The 15,629-nt window shown below is 41.1% G+C and overlaps 1 protein-coding gene across 2 annotated transcripts in view; it reads left to right on the plus strand.

Moving 5' to 3' along the window:
- The window catches only part of TAOK3 (TAO kinase 3), an 86,787-nt gene that overhangs the window by 36,033 nt on the left and 35,125 nt on the right, over nt 1-15,629 (plus strand). Inside the window, exons 11-12 of one of the 2 annotated variants that reach the window (XM_019539251.1) lie at nt 2,509-2,676; nt 7,044-7,250. In XM_019539251.1, the coding sequence (XP_019394796.1) occupies nt 2,509-2,676; nt 7,044-7,250 (375 nt within the window). The remainder of the gene's footprint in view (nt 1-2,508; nt 2,677-7,043; nt 7,251-15,629) is intronic. The other variant, XM_019539252.1, reaches the window with a different exon arrangement.

Consider the following 15,629-nt stretch of genomic DNA (forward strand, 5'->3'; position numbering starts at 1 on the left):
CCCAGTACTCTTTCCTGCCATGGCAGGGGGTCGGACTAGATGATCTACTCAGGTCCCTTCTGACCCTAGAAACTACGAAACTATGGATATGTTACATCCACTGCATTCCCTTTATCCACCTAAGTAGTTACTTTGTCAGAGAAGGAGATTAAGCTTGTTTGGAACTATTTGTTTTTAGTAAATCCAAGCTGTCTGCTTGTGATCAGCCTTTCTTCCTCTAGGTGCTAGTAAATGGACTTCCTAAGGATATGTTCCAATAACTTCCCAAGTATTAAGGTAAGTCTAACCAGTCTGTAGTTCCCCAAGTCCTCTTTTTTTTGTCTTTTTTTAAAGAGTGGTACTACACTTGCCTTTTTCCAGTCCTGTGGTACCTTGCCTGTTTCCCATGCCTTCATAAACATCATTGCCAAGGACTTCAAGATCTCCAGTTCCTTCAGTACCATGAAACTGAAGTTCATTAAGCTTGGTTGACTTGAAGTCATTTAGATCCATCAAAAGCTTTCTGACTGTCTCTCTTGTTATCTCATCCCTGTGCTTGTCCCCTTTCTTATCCAAATTATCCTTATTAGGTATTTGGCTGAAGGTTAATTTTCTTTGTGAAGACTAAGGCAAAGTCGCTGTTGAGAAACTCTGTCTTTGCATCTTCTGTTAAGAGTTCACCCTGGCTGTTTAACAATGGGCCTACAGCTTCCTTGGTTTTTCTTTTCTCTCCAGTGTACTTACAGCCTTTTCTTATTGTCTCTAACCTCCCTTGCCAGGTGCAACTCTTTAACCTTTCTCTTCCTGATTTTTGTGTGCAAATTCTTGCTATTTCCTGGTTTGCTTCCTTGGTCATCTGCCCACCTTCCATTCTCTGTTTGCTTTCCTTTTGAATTTGAGGCATCCTAGAAGCTCCTTATGCTCACGTTGGGCTGCCGTCATTCTTGTGTTTACCTCTGGTAGGGCTGACTCTGTAACAGGTTCCATGGACATCAATAAGACTCTTCATAGTGTGGTTCTGCAATGCCTAGTAGCGAGTGTTTAGGAACATCAGACCTGGTGTGGCAAGTTTTCAGGTGACAGAATCTATTTCCTCTGCTTCAGTATTCTCACTTTTAGAAATGTGTTGGAAATACTTGCTCCTTAGAGCACTCACTAATGTATTTTACTGTGCCACCTTTAAGGAGCATACGCTACTGCAGAGATCACATGCAGAACATTAGCCAATGCATGCTCTACATTTGTTTGTTTTTTAAACTTTGTTTAGAAACAAAAGGCTGCTGAGCAATAATATCGTACTCCATTGTCTGTGGCCCTATTCAGGAAAGTGTATCTATTTTCTTTTTAGGAAGAGGGCACTCTAGCACGCACTTGCATCCTACTGAAGTCATTAAAGTTAGAGGGACATGTGCCTTCATTTGCTTTCTAGAACTGGGGTCTTTATAAAGCAGTGATTATCAACTAGGGTGCCTTGAGATTTTTTCAAGGATGTTACTGGGTGTTGTACAATGCTAGTGCTGTTAGGTGTGCAAACATGATTCACAAGACAAACCCGGAGTTTTCAGATAGAAATTCAGAATGTAAAAAACATTGTGGCTTATTATGGTCTTTCTGAGTTCTTTGCAACAAAAGAATTGCTCTAGTATTTTTCTGTAGTCAGAAAAAATTGGGGGAAACTAAGATCAGGCATTTTCTGAGGGATAACTGGAGTTTAAGGAGGGGTGCCATGAATCTAAAAAGGTTAAGAATGAAAGACCTGATTGTTCTCCTATTGATTTATTGTTAAAAGAACAAAGCCCATAATTTTCTCACCAATCCTCTTTGTGAATTTGAAATATGTAAAGGAGGCATCTTTTTTGTACAATGCTTGTTCAATGAGGAACAAGCTTTGTTTGTTTGACACTATTGTCTATGGACCCCAACCAAGCCACAGGACCCATTGTGGTAGATATGGTAGAGATAAAACAACAGATGGCCGCTGTCCCAAATCACTTCTTATTTAAAGAAACAAAACAAGCAAGAGGCAGGAGGGGGAACAGGGGCACAGAGAGGGGAAGAGATTTTGCTTAGGGTCAGATCAGTGGTGGGCTGTAAGTAGAATCCAAGTCCCTTACTCCGTATCTAATGCAGCCTCCAGTTGAAGACTTCCCATGTAGGTCAGTTGCTAATTTGTGATGATTTTCACATGGAACAGTGACCAGCCGTAGTTCTCTGTATCCTGCACATGACTACAGCTTGTGCACAAGTCGAATTCGCAATACTGAACAAAATATTTTGGAACCTGACCATTGCACCTCATAGATTATCACATGGCCACCATGTTCACTTGATGTTGCTGACACATACTGTATGTCTAACGGCTACTAAATATGTCTGGGGGCTCTGGGCCCCTGACAGTGATAAGAGTGAGGTAGGATCTGTTATTTCTTGTGACTTTTACTGTAGGATTAAAAAAAAAGCTTGGTATCATTGGGTAAAACACCCTGGTGCTGTGTCTCAAGCCATATCTTACTTCTCTTTCAAAATCAGCATGACTTTGTACGTCGAGACCGGCCATCCCGAGTTCTAATTGACCTAATACAAAGGACAAAGGATGCAGTACGTGAACTGGATAACCTTCAGTACCGGAAAATGAAGAAAATCCTTTTCCAGGAAGCACGGAACGGCCCGCTGACAGAGTCCCAAGAGGAGGAGGAGGTATGATATTTATTATGATCTCCTAAGGTCCCTTCCAACCCCTAATATTCTATGATTCTATCAGCTACACACTTCAAAAGCAGGTTGTATGCTTACAAGAGCAACTGAAAAGTGCCCTGTCCCTCACTTGTGTGTGTAATCTAGGTGCAAATGCAGTCCAAGTAATTAAGGTACCACATGATTCAACAGAAACAGTGAGGCAACATAAGACTCACGGCAACAAGAGAATGCAATTATTTGGGTTGGGCTGGGGGTGGGAGTGCATACACTTTGGTGACTCGAAAACTTTGTCGTCTTTGTTCAAAAGACAGCCTTGGGTTTTAGAGCTACAGAACAAGTGGTTTTTAAAGGGGATTTTGAAAGGGAACACAGGTGTTTTAGGGGCCAGGTCAGGGAGAGTTCAAGTAAAATCAAATCTGGAGGGGCAAGGCTGGCCAGCCAAACGCATTGAATATATTTGGATAGTAGGAAATAAGTTCCCTTAAAGCTTGGCCGGTTTAGCTCTGCATACCTTATCAGATCAGACCTATGCTCCCAACACTCTGTAGGGTATATGAGTTTTGGGGGTTTTTAGTGCCAGGTTCAAGAGAAGAAAAATCTTGAAGCACAATCCCCACATTTGGTTGTGTGCATACTTCATCAATGGATGTCAAGAAAACCCTGTAAGGAAAAATACTGCAGAGGAAGACTAAAGCAGTGCTTCAAGAACTTCCAGAACTGCCCTCAAGTGAAGGACAGAAGTGTTGCCTAATCACCACCATCACAAGGCTAGTGGCCGAAAAGAAATAAAATATTGTTCTTAACTTCTGCCCCAAAGCTGGAGTGTGGTGGTAAACAGAAGCTGCACTCCACTCTAGGTGTGGCTGCATTTCACCAGTGGTGGAAATAGGATATAGCTGACATAGGACTTAATTGTGAAGCCCTTTGAGTTTCTGAAGCTGAGACTATGTATATTAACCAATGCTATTGTCATCTGCAACACGAGGGATCCTTTGTTTTGGGATGTGCTTCCTTTTTTCTGCTGACCTTAGGCTATATACAGTTCTTTCAGATGTACTACAATGCTTGCCCAGGTTGAGAATGAGGCAAGGTTGAAATGGTTTTTATTTTTTAAGGGAAGGGTTAATTAAGAATCTAATAACAGTTTTAAGCAACAAGTGTGAAGAGATTTAACTTGTGATTGCAGTGGGTGTTGTTCATCTTAAATATAAACCATGCCTGTGAGTGAAAAAGACATTTTAATAGCAGGGAAGGGCCAGCTGACCTCACTTAAAAGTGATCCTCCCAGCCAATAAAGAAAGCCTTAATGGGCTTCAGCCACCTGTAGTGTAGGCCCTGAAGCAGGGTTAAAGCCCATAGGAAGAGCAAGAGTGTGCTAAAAGCATAATAAGGGACATTTTATTTTAGCTTTGAGTTACAAGGTATAGCTGAAGTGTATCTGAGCCTTGAAACTTACAGGGGTAGGTGAGTGAAGGGTACAAATTAATTAGCTTCCCAGCATAAAATTGTTGGGCTACACTGTCAGCGATTGATAGATTAGGCTTTTCTGTTTCATAAATGCAGTTGAGCCCATTTACTGTCACCATTGTAATGTTCCTCCAGTTACTGAGACTTTCATATACAGTAATAGGCCTATCAAAAGCTGAAAATGAAATCATCTGAGCAGCTGGACTTTTAAAAAGCTCTCTAGCACAAAAAAAGGAAAACCATTGTTTTCATATGGAAAAGCAACGTGAAGACACAAAATTTAAAATCCAGTTCAGTTCAAGCTGTCTGTTATAAACAACCCACTTAATCAGTCTGCAGTAATTGGCTCTAACTGTGATGCAGAGAAGGCAATGGGTGATTTTTCAATTGAAGATATGAAATGAAAATGAATGTCACTTGACGTGGACACATTTGGATAAATAAGTGCATAATAGTTTAGTGTGCACTGGAATTTTTTCTCCCCAGGTAAACTGATATTGCTTGGCTGTTACCTGTCTCCTGGAGCATAGGAAAATCTGCAGAAGGCCAAAGTTCAGTGTGGGCCTTATATTTTGTGCTTGTAAAGTACAGCTGTCCTATTTTGGAAAAAAGGAAAAGACAAATGAAAAAACATTGGGTTTGGAGGGGAATGGAGTGTTGCTCTTGGTATATTAAACAGGATAAGGTACCCAAAGTGGCATTGGACAACAATTGGAAACACCGTACTGGCAGTCCCATACCGAGAAGCACAACTGAGGCTGTTTGCTGTGAAGGAAACCAAGGAGATACAAGAACACCAAAGAGGAGAGAGACTTTTTCATTCTACTGTTTAGCTGATTGGAGTTAGCAGGATGAAGTAATGTTCCAGTAGTGCTCACTAAGTGCTTTAAAGTACCAGTAACATTTGGTTTTGCTTTCTTTGAATTGATGTTCTAATGAAGTTCATGTCCTGCACACTAGCAGCATGCTTTATGCTGAGTTTTTCCACTAAGTTTGCATGCCACTAAGAAAGGCCACATTGCTCACATGTGCATGTCTAACCTGGCCAGCCAGGACAGAATTTAACCCTTGCCTTGGTCACTGCTCACCTTGTCAGTAAAAGCTGCCCACCTACTGAGGTCCACAGCAAGATAGGTTCCCTCAGATGCTTTCTAGGGAATGAGGGGAAGATGTTCCTCAACGTACACCTAATTGTGTAGCCAATAAAAACAACATTTTGGTTTTAGAAAAGGACTCTTTATCACTAGCTGTTAAAATTTTAAGGTTACAGGTATAGATACCTAGACAGGAAGAAAGACATTAAGTTTATATATGCAACCGTAACCCTGTCCTTTTTGCCTGTGTAGTCTTAAATTACATGGCGATGTGCTGTAACACAGATACTGCAAGATGCTGTTTCTTCTGCAACCTTAGATCAGCTTCTTGGAAATTTTTATTTTGCTGCATATGTCAGTCAAACTGTGTATTTATACTTTTTAGTATATACCCTTTAGTATAAAAAACATCCATACGCAGCTTTGAGTAACCTGTCCATTGATTAAAATTACACATTCAAATACAGATCTTGGTCAACTTACTGCCTTGTCAGACAACTGCTCCAAGTAACAAACTTTTAATTGGCTAGTAACTTTTCTCCCCTGGCTCTCCTAAAAGGCCAGGGCAAAAAATGTAGGCCCTGCTAAATGGCCAATCGAAAGTATTTTAGCAGTAAAAGTCACAAGAATTTTGGCCGATCAAAAGTATTTTAGAACCAGGCTTGGAGAGTTTTCCAGAGTCCTGGGATCCTTATGGAGAACTCTCACCAACAGCTGCTATTGCATTATATTGTCAGTCGTTTTGACATAACTACTCCTGTAAGTCATTGCAGCGCAGCCTGATCCAATAAGATAGTGATCTGTAGACAAGGAAGAAAAATGCCCTATTTTTGAGAAGAAAGCTGCATGTTGTATACAAAAAAAAATCAGTTACTGGATATTGGAATGCACATTAAAATAATTGAGTAAATACAGCAATAGTAGTTTTTGCTGCTTAGGCCTCTGCCAGAGAAAAGGTAAACTAAAGCTGCAGGTACTGTGTGTGGGGCTGATAGTGGACACTTTCTTTCACACCCCTCACAGGCTTTTGAGGAAAGATCTTTTTTTTTTTTTTTCTTTCTGTCTTTTAAAATCAGGGTGCGTATTTTATTTGCAGACGTGCTGAATGTGAAAGAGGACTTTATCCTGGTGTATTTCAGTCCCTAGAAGAAAAAGAGAGGTTAATTATTACAAGAGAAGTAGTTGTGCGATCACGTAATTAAACTTGCTATGCTACACACAGATCACTGTAACATGGCCTCTTCTGTGGAGACATCAAGAGTTTCCAAGTGAAAACCACTACATCAGAACTTACAATGAATTGCATTTTAACTGAAAGGACAAGGGTATTTTAAGTCTATGGAATATACCTGCTGATTAACTATGAAAAGTACTGTGGAATCCTGAATGGTTGCAAACACAGTCACTGAGTCTTTTCTGATACGCAGCACCTGGATGGGGGCATTTTTCACAATAATGGCTTGGAGGAAAGAGCACCCCAGTCTCAAACACTAATCTTGCTGCCACAAGCATTTTTGCATCCCCTGGAAGTCTCCTATTCAAATGGTGGCAATGCCCAGCTCTTAATTTGAGGGAGACCTGGATGGTATAGCTTCAAGGTAAATGAGGAGAAAGTGACTGCCCCAGACAGAGCGTCTTATTACCTTAGAGCAACATTTGCATGAGGCTTTTAGATAACAGGAAGTAAGGGATGGAGAACTTGTACTTCTGCAGAACTGCCTTTAAAGCAACTTAGGCCACTGCAGAAACCTGTTCGGGTAGCTCATTTCCAGCAGTATTTTGTAACTAATGCCCCTTATTTTGTAGGACAGTGAGCATGGATCAAACCTGAGTAGGAAGATGGACAGTCTGGGCAGCAACCATTCCATCCCGAGTATGTCTGTCAGCACAGGCAGTCAGAGCAGCAGTGTGAGCAGCATGCAGGAAGTCCTGGATGAGAGCAGCCCTGAACTGGTCATGATGCATAACGACGAGAGCACAATTAATTCCACTTCCTCTGTTGTGCACAAGAAGGTATGTTCTCTGGTGCTCTCCGCAGCTTCCTGCAGCCTCTGCTACAGCTCGCATTGGGTCAAGTTGCTTAAAGCGTAATACAGCAATGTGTGGAAGGCCTCTTGTGCACCCCCTCACTAGCCTTCAAGGTGGTCAGAGACTCGCTGTTCCTTCTTTTCTGGCTTTGGCAGTTGGATGTTTGAAAAGTAATAACAAGGTAGTGCTAATAGAGGTGCAGCTGTGGTAGAACTGTCAGTACACTGACAGTCCAGGCAGATCATATGCATGCACCCTAACCCTGCGATGCCCCTGCACTTTTATGCTTGCTTGAAACACGAGCCCTCATTCTCCTCTGAGCAGTTGTGTTGTAGCATGGTTTGAAGGGATCACTAACTATCTAGCGGTCGCAAGTTGTGATTGTCTGGCATGCATATGGATTTCCTTTCAGAAGACTCTTTGTACATACTCCTAGCAATTTCCATATTAGTGGACAGCAAAATGGAGGTTCTAATTCTGGGACTGAGTCTGTAGGGAGCTTCAAAAGTTATATCTCTGCTTTACAGCCAGAGGAGCTAAAACACTACAGCAACAGAAGTGTGAATTTCTCAGTGACGCTGTAACAGCATAGCCTCATTTTAACCATTTAAATGCTTATGCTTCCAGGCAAATTGATCCACTGATGGTTTGCGACAATTTGAAAATTAGTGGTAAAAAATGTGTAGGGTCAGCCTTCTGCCAGTAGTCCTCTCCGTTTTCCAACAAGTACCACTGTTTACTCAGAAGTTTAAAAGATGTTTGTTTTACATTCTCCTTAAAAATATGCTTGAAATCTCATCTTCAGAGTGAGTCCTTGTTAAAAGGAATACATATGGGGTGTGAAACAGATCCTTCTGAGTGAGTGAAGAAAATGTGCCAGAGACTTTGTTGTGTATGCTGCAGGAATATGTATAAAATAGTTTGAGGGGCTGATGTGCATGATTGCTTTCACAGGTTACAATGAGGCTTTTACTGGTTTTATAAATGTCAGTGCAAGTCATGAAAATACAGGCTCTGCAACTCTCTTAGCAGGCATTTATTTTATAGGCATTGAGTTTCTATTTAATTTCAGAATAAAACTTTATTTGTACTAATTGTACAATACTTCCTAGGCACATAGATCACTAAGGGTTGTGTTAATCCTTCTGGATTTGTATATAGCGGCCAGTGTCTTTTGAGATGGAAAATATATAACACTAGGCAATGTCAGTGGGAGGGAAGTTCCTAATTCCTTTAAAACTACTAGCCCTAGCTCATTGATTATATGCAGTATTAATGTCCTGCTCATGATTTAAAGGCATTAGATTACTGGTAAGGTAGCAAGTTCAGGTTTTTTGTGGGTAGGGAAGAATGCACTTGCATAAATGTATTGTTGTGCACTGCCATTGTGTGAAAGGCTTGAGTGGGAAAGTAGCAAGCTGTGGCTGTCTCATTGCTTAAGGAAGGGGAGATCTGCACATTCGCTCACAACTGTGATTCAAGGTACATATGCTCAAGTGTAGATCACTGAAAATTTAAATGTGTTCCTGCCTAATTGATAAGGTTTTCTGTTCTTTCTGATGAGGTTGTCTTTAAAGTCATCATTTGTCATCAGTTACTACCGCACGGTATCTGAGATTACTGCTGTTCTCCACATGCTTATAAATTTAATAGATGTCTGATATAAGTTGGTTGTTGTAAACTTTTTATGGTCTTCCACTGTATTTTTGTATAGAGGTGAATGGACAGAATAGCTGCAGTATGAAGTAGCATCAAAGTTAGAAAAAAATGTAGTTTAAAATTGCATATATTTTTAACTGTGTTTGAAAGTAATTCTCAGTGAAGGGTGTTTAAACTACACATGCATACTAATGAAATATAAATGTCTAATAAATATATATGAGAGACTAAAATAGAAATCAGATTAAAACAGCAGCTATATCTGTAGGTACTTAAATCCGAAACTACAAGACTTGTCTTCAGAATGTTGCAAAGTGCCCTCCTTTGAAAAGTTGGGTAGTGTAAATTCAAGACTTGGGTGGCTCTTTGCATATATTAACGAGGCTTTTGTGAGGACTGCTGGGAAGTATTTTGAGTAACCCTCCTTCATTCTAGCTGCCGAGAAGGCATTCTGGAGCCAGTGAGTTCTTACTGCCACTCAGAACCTAAACCCCAGACAGGATGGGACGGGACATAGGTGCAGATCTTAACTTAAATCTTCAACTAGCATTTAATCAACTTCTGAAGGAAAAGAGAGAAGCACCAGCTGAAACGAGTGCTCTGGGCTTCTGCCTAGATCTAAGCTGTCATCATGTCTCCCTTTTCATCAGGTAGTGAACATAGGCTTGGTTTGCACAGTGCTAAAAGACAAGTTGGAGCACCACACAAACTGTAGTGCTCCAAAAACGAAGAACGGTGATGCAGTCCTGTGCATCTGAAAGCTTTTAAAATGCTATGAATTGGCGGAATACATATGGGCTAGTAATTTTTTAAAACAAATCAGGGTCTAAATATTATGAGCATTTCAGTCTCTTCCTGGATCTGTGCTCTCAAGATCATACATCTAGAATAAAACAAATCAGTGGTGTGGTGAGAACTACAGGTCCCATCATGCAATGCTGCAGCTTCCTCTGAGTAGTCAGGAGGGGAACTGCAGTTTGTTCCTATTAGTGTAAACTAGAAGCAGGGTTTGGGCTTGGGCAGATTTATGTTGAGCAAAGTTTGGGTGTCTGCAGAGATTTGAAGCATTGTAACTGTTAATAGCTATGTTGAATTAGCACAAGTTCATAGAGACTCACTTTGAGCTGTTCACTCCTATTAGATAGCTGCAGATACTCATATATACAGCAGAGCTTACTTGGTTGCCACTAAATAAGTAAAATGACCTCTGCTCCTGCTCTAGTTTCACTTTGGCTGGTTACAGAAACTCTGCTGGCTGAGGTCCCTGTGACTATTCTGATCACTCCATAACACATACACATCAAGGGGTACCCTTCCCAAACGCAGTCTCTGATGCAGAATAAAAGCCACTATCTGGTAAGGTCTGCATTTGTGTTCAGAACAGTGGCAGCTTTAGGCCATGCAGACCCTATATGTGGTTGCCCCTCCAGCTCGCAAGAAAAATTAGTTCCAGCCCTCTCTTATCAGGGTGGGCAATCCTTTACGTCAACTTTGAGCCAGTTTTTTCTAACAGGCTGCAACAAAGTCCTTGGCACAAAGTGGAGGTAGAGTATCGGGGTAGTCAGGCAGGAGCTTGCTTTTCCCACCCTCCTGTTCCTCATTCACACTGGGTCAGCAGACCTGTACTTGCAAGAGGTACAGTGACCACCAGCATATTTCTTAATGGAAATCTAGATACCACTCTCATCTCTGTCCCTCTCATACAAGTCAGCTACAGTTTCCCTTGCCAGTGAAAATGTCAGACCCTATCTTTTCTTGTCATGCTCTGTATGTGTAGGGTCAAGGAGAAGAACCTTAATAACCAGCCTCAGGAGGCTGGGTCTGCCTTGTTGGAGAGGGAGTTATATAACTGTACTTCTGTCTCTTTCTCCAAAGATCATGTTACAGTCCCCTGGCCAGGGCCCTTTGGGAGTCGATTCAGGCATTTATTTAGTAGTTCAGGTTAAAAATTCCAGGTTAAATAACACTTTTCTTGCAGATGAAAAGGCTGTATCTTGAAGTAATTTAAAAAAAAAAAAAGCAGAGAAATGTAATTAACCTTTGTATTTTCTCTGTTCTCCAAAGTGAAATGATACGGGAATTTAAAAATAAAACTGAATAAGCATCAATTAACACACTTTGAAGCAAAATGAGAGTGAGCGTCTAGATCCTTTAGAGGACTAACTGGGTGCATGTATATGTGCTCTTTAACTACACAGTAAACTAATTTGTTATGGTGTAACGCACCAGTCTACACATGCGACGCTATTAAACCTCAACAAACTAGTTTTTACCACTGTGAAAAATTTTTCACTTACTGTGACAAAAATAATTGTACCTAAACACATGTGTAAATGCTGACCCAAGTGTACATTGTGCCTGGTCAGCCCATGCAGCAGGGGACCAGACCCCTGCCTGCCCTGGACTGCAGCAGTTTGAGCATCTACACGTGCCATTAAGACACTGTGATAAACTCTGGTGCACGCTGGGCAGGAATTTATCATAACACCTTAATGGCCTATGTAGATGCACCCACTATCATCTTTCCTGGCTTTAGATAGGCAGCTAATGGGGTGTTGTGTGCATCAAAAGTGCTGAGTATTGCAGAGGCTTCTCCATTCTGTCCATGTGGTACCTATTTCTCCTCCTTTGGACATTGGAATAATGCTAGCGGGAAGATGGGGTTTTAATCACCAGTAACTGACCCGTTATTGCATATAGGGGAATAGATGCTGCTGCCATGGGAAGCATAAAATGCTGAAACTCCTTGTAATAGTGGCACTAGGACGTATGCCACTGTTCCAGTTGCCATCTTCACTGTAAGTGATGTTGACTTGCCATGGTCAAAGCCAGAGGTGGTATTTAAGCTACCCTTAGCATTAACTGTAAGGGGAAGATTTATGTATTAATGGTTACCAAGACAGTGTTCAACAGTACACCATCAGTGCTCGCCACTTCTTGCTCACACATAATAGATGACTTATTCTCATCCACTCCATTCACCTGATGAGGCTCAAATCTTTCTTATGGAAGCGGTTCCCAAACTTTGGCAGATTGTACACCACCAATTTAAAATGATACAACCTTAAATACCACCAACAAATTTTTGTCATATAAAAGAATTATAATAAATCTGTTAGCACGTACCACTGACAGGTTGTCTTCATACAACTGGTAGTACGTGTACCACAAATTGGGAACCGTTGTACTATGGCACATCAGTATGTTGTCCTCTCTGAATATGTCAAGTGACAGGACTCGGAGCACTTCCATGTTTTAAGGCTTGACATTAGTTAAAAACACCATTCTCATTATACCCAAACAAAAAGTTAGTAAAGGTGTTGTCTTTTTTTTCCTAAAGTCCTTTTTTATTTTATCCAATTGCTTTACAGAGCTGTTGCTGGGATGCTTCTTTCAGCATTAAAATACCCAGTACTTTCCAGCCACCACTTCTTTTGTTTGGCAATAATTTATCCCCAGTAAAATCTTTAGGAAGCCCAGTTGTAAGCATGCGCCCATTTGTTTAAAACATGATTAGAACAAGAGGCCTGAATGGAGGGTGTTTGTTGTTAATCTCCATCAACTCTTTCCCATGTCCACATAGGGGGATTTGCTTTGGTTAACAAACTGTTGCAACATAACAAACTTACCCAGTTGCTAACTACAGGTTGGTGGTGGGGGCAAACTCTCACTTCTCTGTTTGATATATGACTTCCTAACTGGATTCAGTGGGGATGTGTCTGGAAGTGCAAGCAGTATAGGAGGTGTGGGTAGGATTAATATGGGTATGTCTTAGAGCTTGAGTTCTCTGTAGTCGGCTGACTGAGGGGGACAACTGGGCAGCAGCTCCACATGCTGCCATTGTGGGGGGGACACAGGATGCTGAGCTGCTCTGTTACGTCTCTGGGTCTCTAATCCATATGGGGAGAATGAATACAGCAGTGGGATTATACTTTGCAGAAGGAGATTCAGTGGGGATATCTGGATAGCCAGGCTTGTAAGAGTGGTGAATTCTGGGCTTGAAATAAAGGGTAAGGAGCAAGACATGTAATGGCCTTTTCACTACCTTCTTTGAATGAAGCCAAGCAATGTTAGAAACAGAGCTTTTGCCTTAAGCAGAGTCACAACAAGGCACATCTGCACCCTGGGCAACAATGGGACACAGGGCAGCACTGACTGCCGTGCTGTTAAAAATGGGTATTTATATGCCCCCTTTCCTCCCTACCAAGGTGTCCCTTAGAACCTAACCATTACTAGTTTAGAAATTCCTTGTTACTTTGGTGTGGGAGACCAAGCAGTCTTGGTTTAGTTAATAATGTTGTCCTGGGACCTTTTATCAGATTGAGCTGATTGAGGGAATATTTTCACAATTGCTCGCTGCTTTTAGTATCAATCCAGATAATATATGTGAACAAATTCACCTTCAGAGGTGAAAATGTGAGTATTTAAGCTGACCAAATGCAATTGAGCTTATTTTTCTATGCGTCTTGTCCAATTTGCTGTTCCAGCTAGATATTTTTTTTTATAAATTTGTGTTTTCATGATTCTTTGTTCTTAAAAGTAAAACTGCTAAAGCAGACAGAATTGCACCCTTCAATCAATGAATTTGTATACTTAAAATCTTTAGGATCATATGCAAACAGACCTGCTACCACTGAGTCAGGCAAATTCTCATTAACTTCAGTGGGGTCACCATCAAGACCTATATGCTTACTTTGTTGAGTTCGCTTGCTCATATTTCCCAACTATCACCAGCTTCCTCCCTACAGATATCTCATGCATGTGGAAAATTGGCATTACAGAATGGTGCTTTGGTCCATGTAACTAATGTTGTTTTGGGAAGGGGTTGCAAGGGTGTGTGTGTGTGTGTGTGTGTGTGTGTGTGTACATGTATACACACATACATACGTGTGTGTGTATACATGTATACATACATACATACATACATACATACATACATACATACATACATGTATGTGTATGTATGTATATATATAATATGTGACCAAGAAAGAAGCTGGATGTGTTATGTGTATTGTGGGAATGCTGGTAGCCTGATGCATTCAGTAACCCAGTTGAGTACATGAGTGTTGTGAGGACATAAATGTTGCATTACTGGAGCGAGTTTGTCATAAAATCCTTTTTATCAAGGAGCACACAAAGAAGGAAAATATAGTGTGACTGGGACATAGTAGATCAGAGGTCAGTTCTTAGCTTTGCCCTTGGTGTGACACTAGTCAGGTTTTTTTGACTCTTGGTTCTTCAGATCATCTAAAAAATGGGGATGCCAGTACTTTGTTGCTTTCTGGGCATGATGTGAGGATAAATTCGTTAATGTACATAAGTGACATGGATACCTAGCTAGAAGCTGTTTGAACCAACCAGTCGATGTTCAAGGAGATATGGTTATATGGCTCTTTTCTTTAAATGTTATTTGTTCAGAGTTGTAGTTTCTTAAGAAGAGTAGAGCCTTCTGGGATGAAAGGTAATTTGGAAATGCATGTTTTCATTATTGGTCTTTGTGCATTTGAGGCTTGTTTTATAGTCTTTCAGGGTTCTTGGAAGATGGACCAGTTTCCCAGGGCAGCGGTACTATTGGAGAAACTGTTTATCTAAAATATATTACATGATTACAAAAAAACCAAGTGCAAACCAAATACCCTAGTTGTTGTGATCAGCCTCAATCAAGGCCATTAGTGTAGACAGTACGTTCTGTGAAGAACTGAAGGCTCCATATTATTGACTTTAATTATGTGGGTTTTTAAAGGCTTAACTTGGTCCTTGGCATGCTCAATTCACAATTGTAGTCTACTTGTTGGGGAGAAAAGTGTTACTGGCAATTTACCAAACTGCCTTTCAGCTGATGTACATCTAGAGGAGGGGTGGGCAATTATTTCGACTGGAGGGCCACTTAACAGCTTTTGGTGAGCTTTTGAGGGCTGCAACAGTAGCTCCACCCCTTGACAGGTGCCCCACCCCCTATTCTCCACCTTGGGACCAGAAGTCCCACCCTCTAACCCCTTGACCTTTACCACCAGAAGTCTGTCCATCCCCCTTGCCCCTGGAAGCACTTCTTTTGGGGGAAAGGGGGTTGCCATCTTGGAACCAGAAAAAAAAATCATATATTAAAAATCAAACCTCTACTATAACATATTTTAATTTAGTTTCAGAACTATGCTGCCTCCACATGGGACTCCTGGCTGAACTGCTGAGAGCCCTACAGAGGTGGAAGTGCAGAGCCTACCCTGTCCTATGGGTTGTGACCTCTGAAAAACTACCTTTTGCCATCTTTGAGGGGCAGCTGCGAGCCAGTAAAAATTGTGTTTTGGAGGGGGTCTCATGGGCTTGGCAGAATGGCCTTGTGGGCCAGATGCGGCCTACAGGCTGTATTTGGCCCACCCCAGTTCTAGAGGAAGGGGTAACCATCAGTCAGTGTGGAACTTTGCTACAAAGTGTTCCTGGAAACTGAGAAATGCCCAACATACATCTCTTCTTGTTTCCTTTCACTGAAAGAAGCATTCTCTTAAGAGAGAGATTATTCCTTATGCAGTAACGGTGCCAATAGAGGTGTCTTTTAAAACATTAAAATGAATATAGTTGATATAAAAATCGTGGTTCGTTTCTTGGGAGGAGGAAAAAAAAACTCTAGCTACAGACACACTCTATTAGCAACACAAAAGGTATATATTTGCAAATAGGGTCAGAGAGAGAGACAAAAGATCAAAC

The sequence above is a fragment of the Crocodylus porosus genome, unplaced genomic scaffold (assembly GCF_001723895.1).
Source record: "Crocodylus porosus isolate Cpor-Errol unplaced genomic scaffold, CroPor_comp1, whole genome shotgun sequence".
NCBI lineage: Eukaryota > Metazoa > Chordata > Crocodylia > Crocodylidae > Crocodylus > Crocodylus porosus.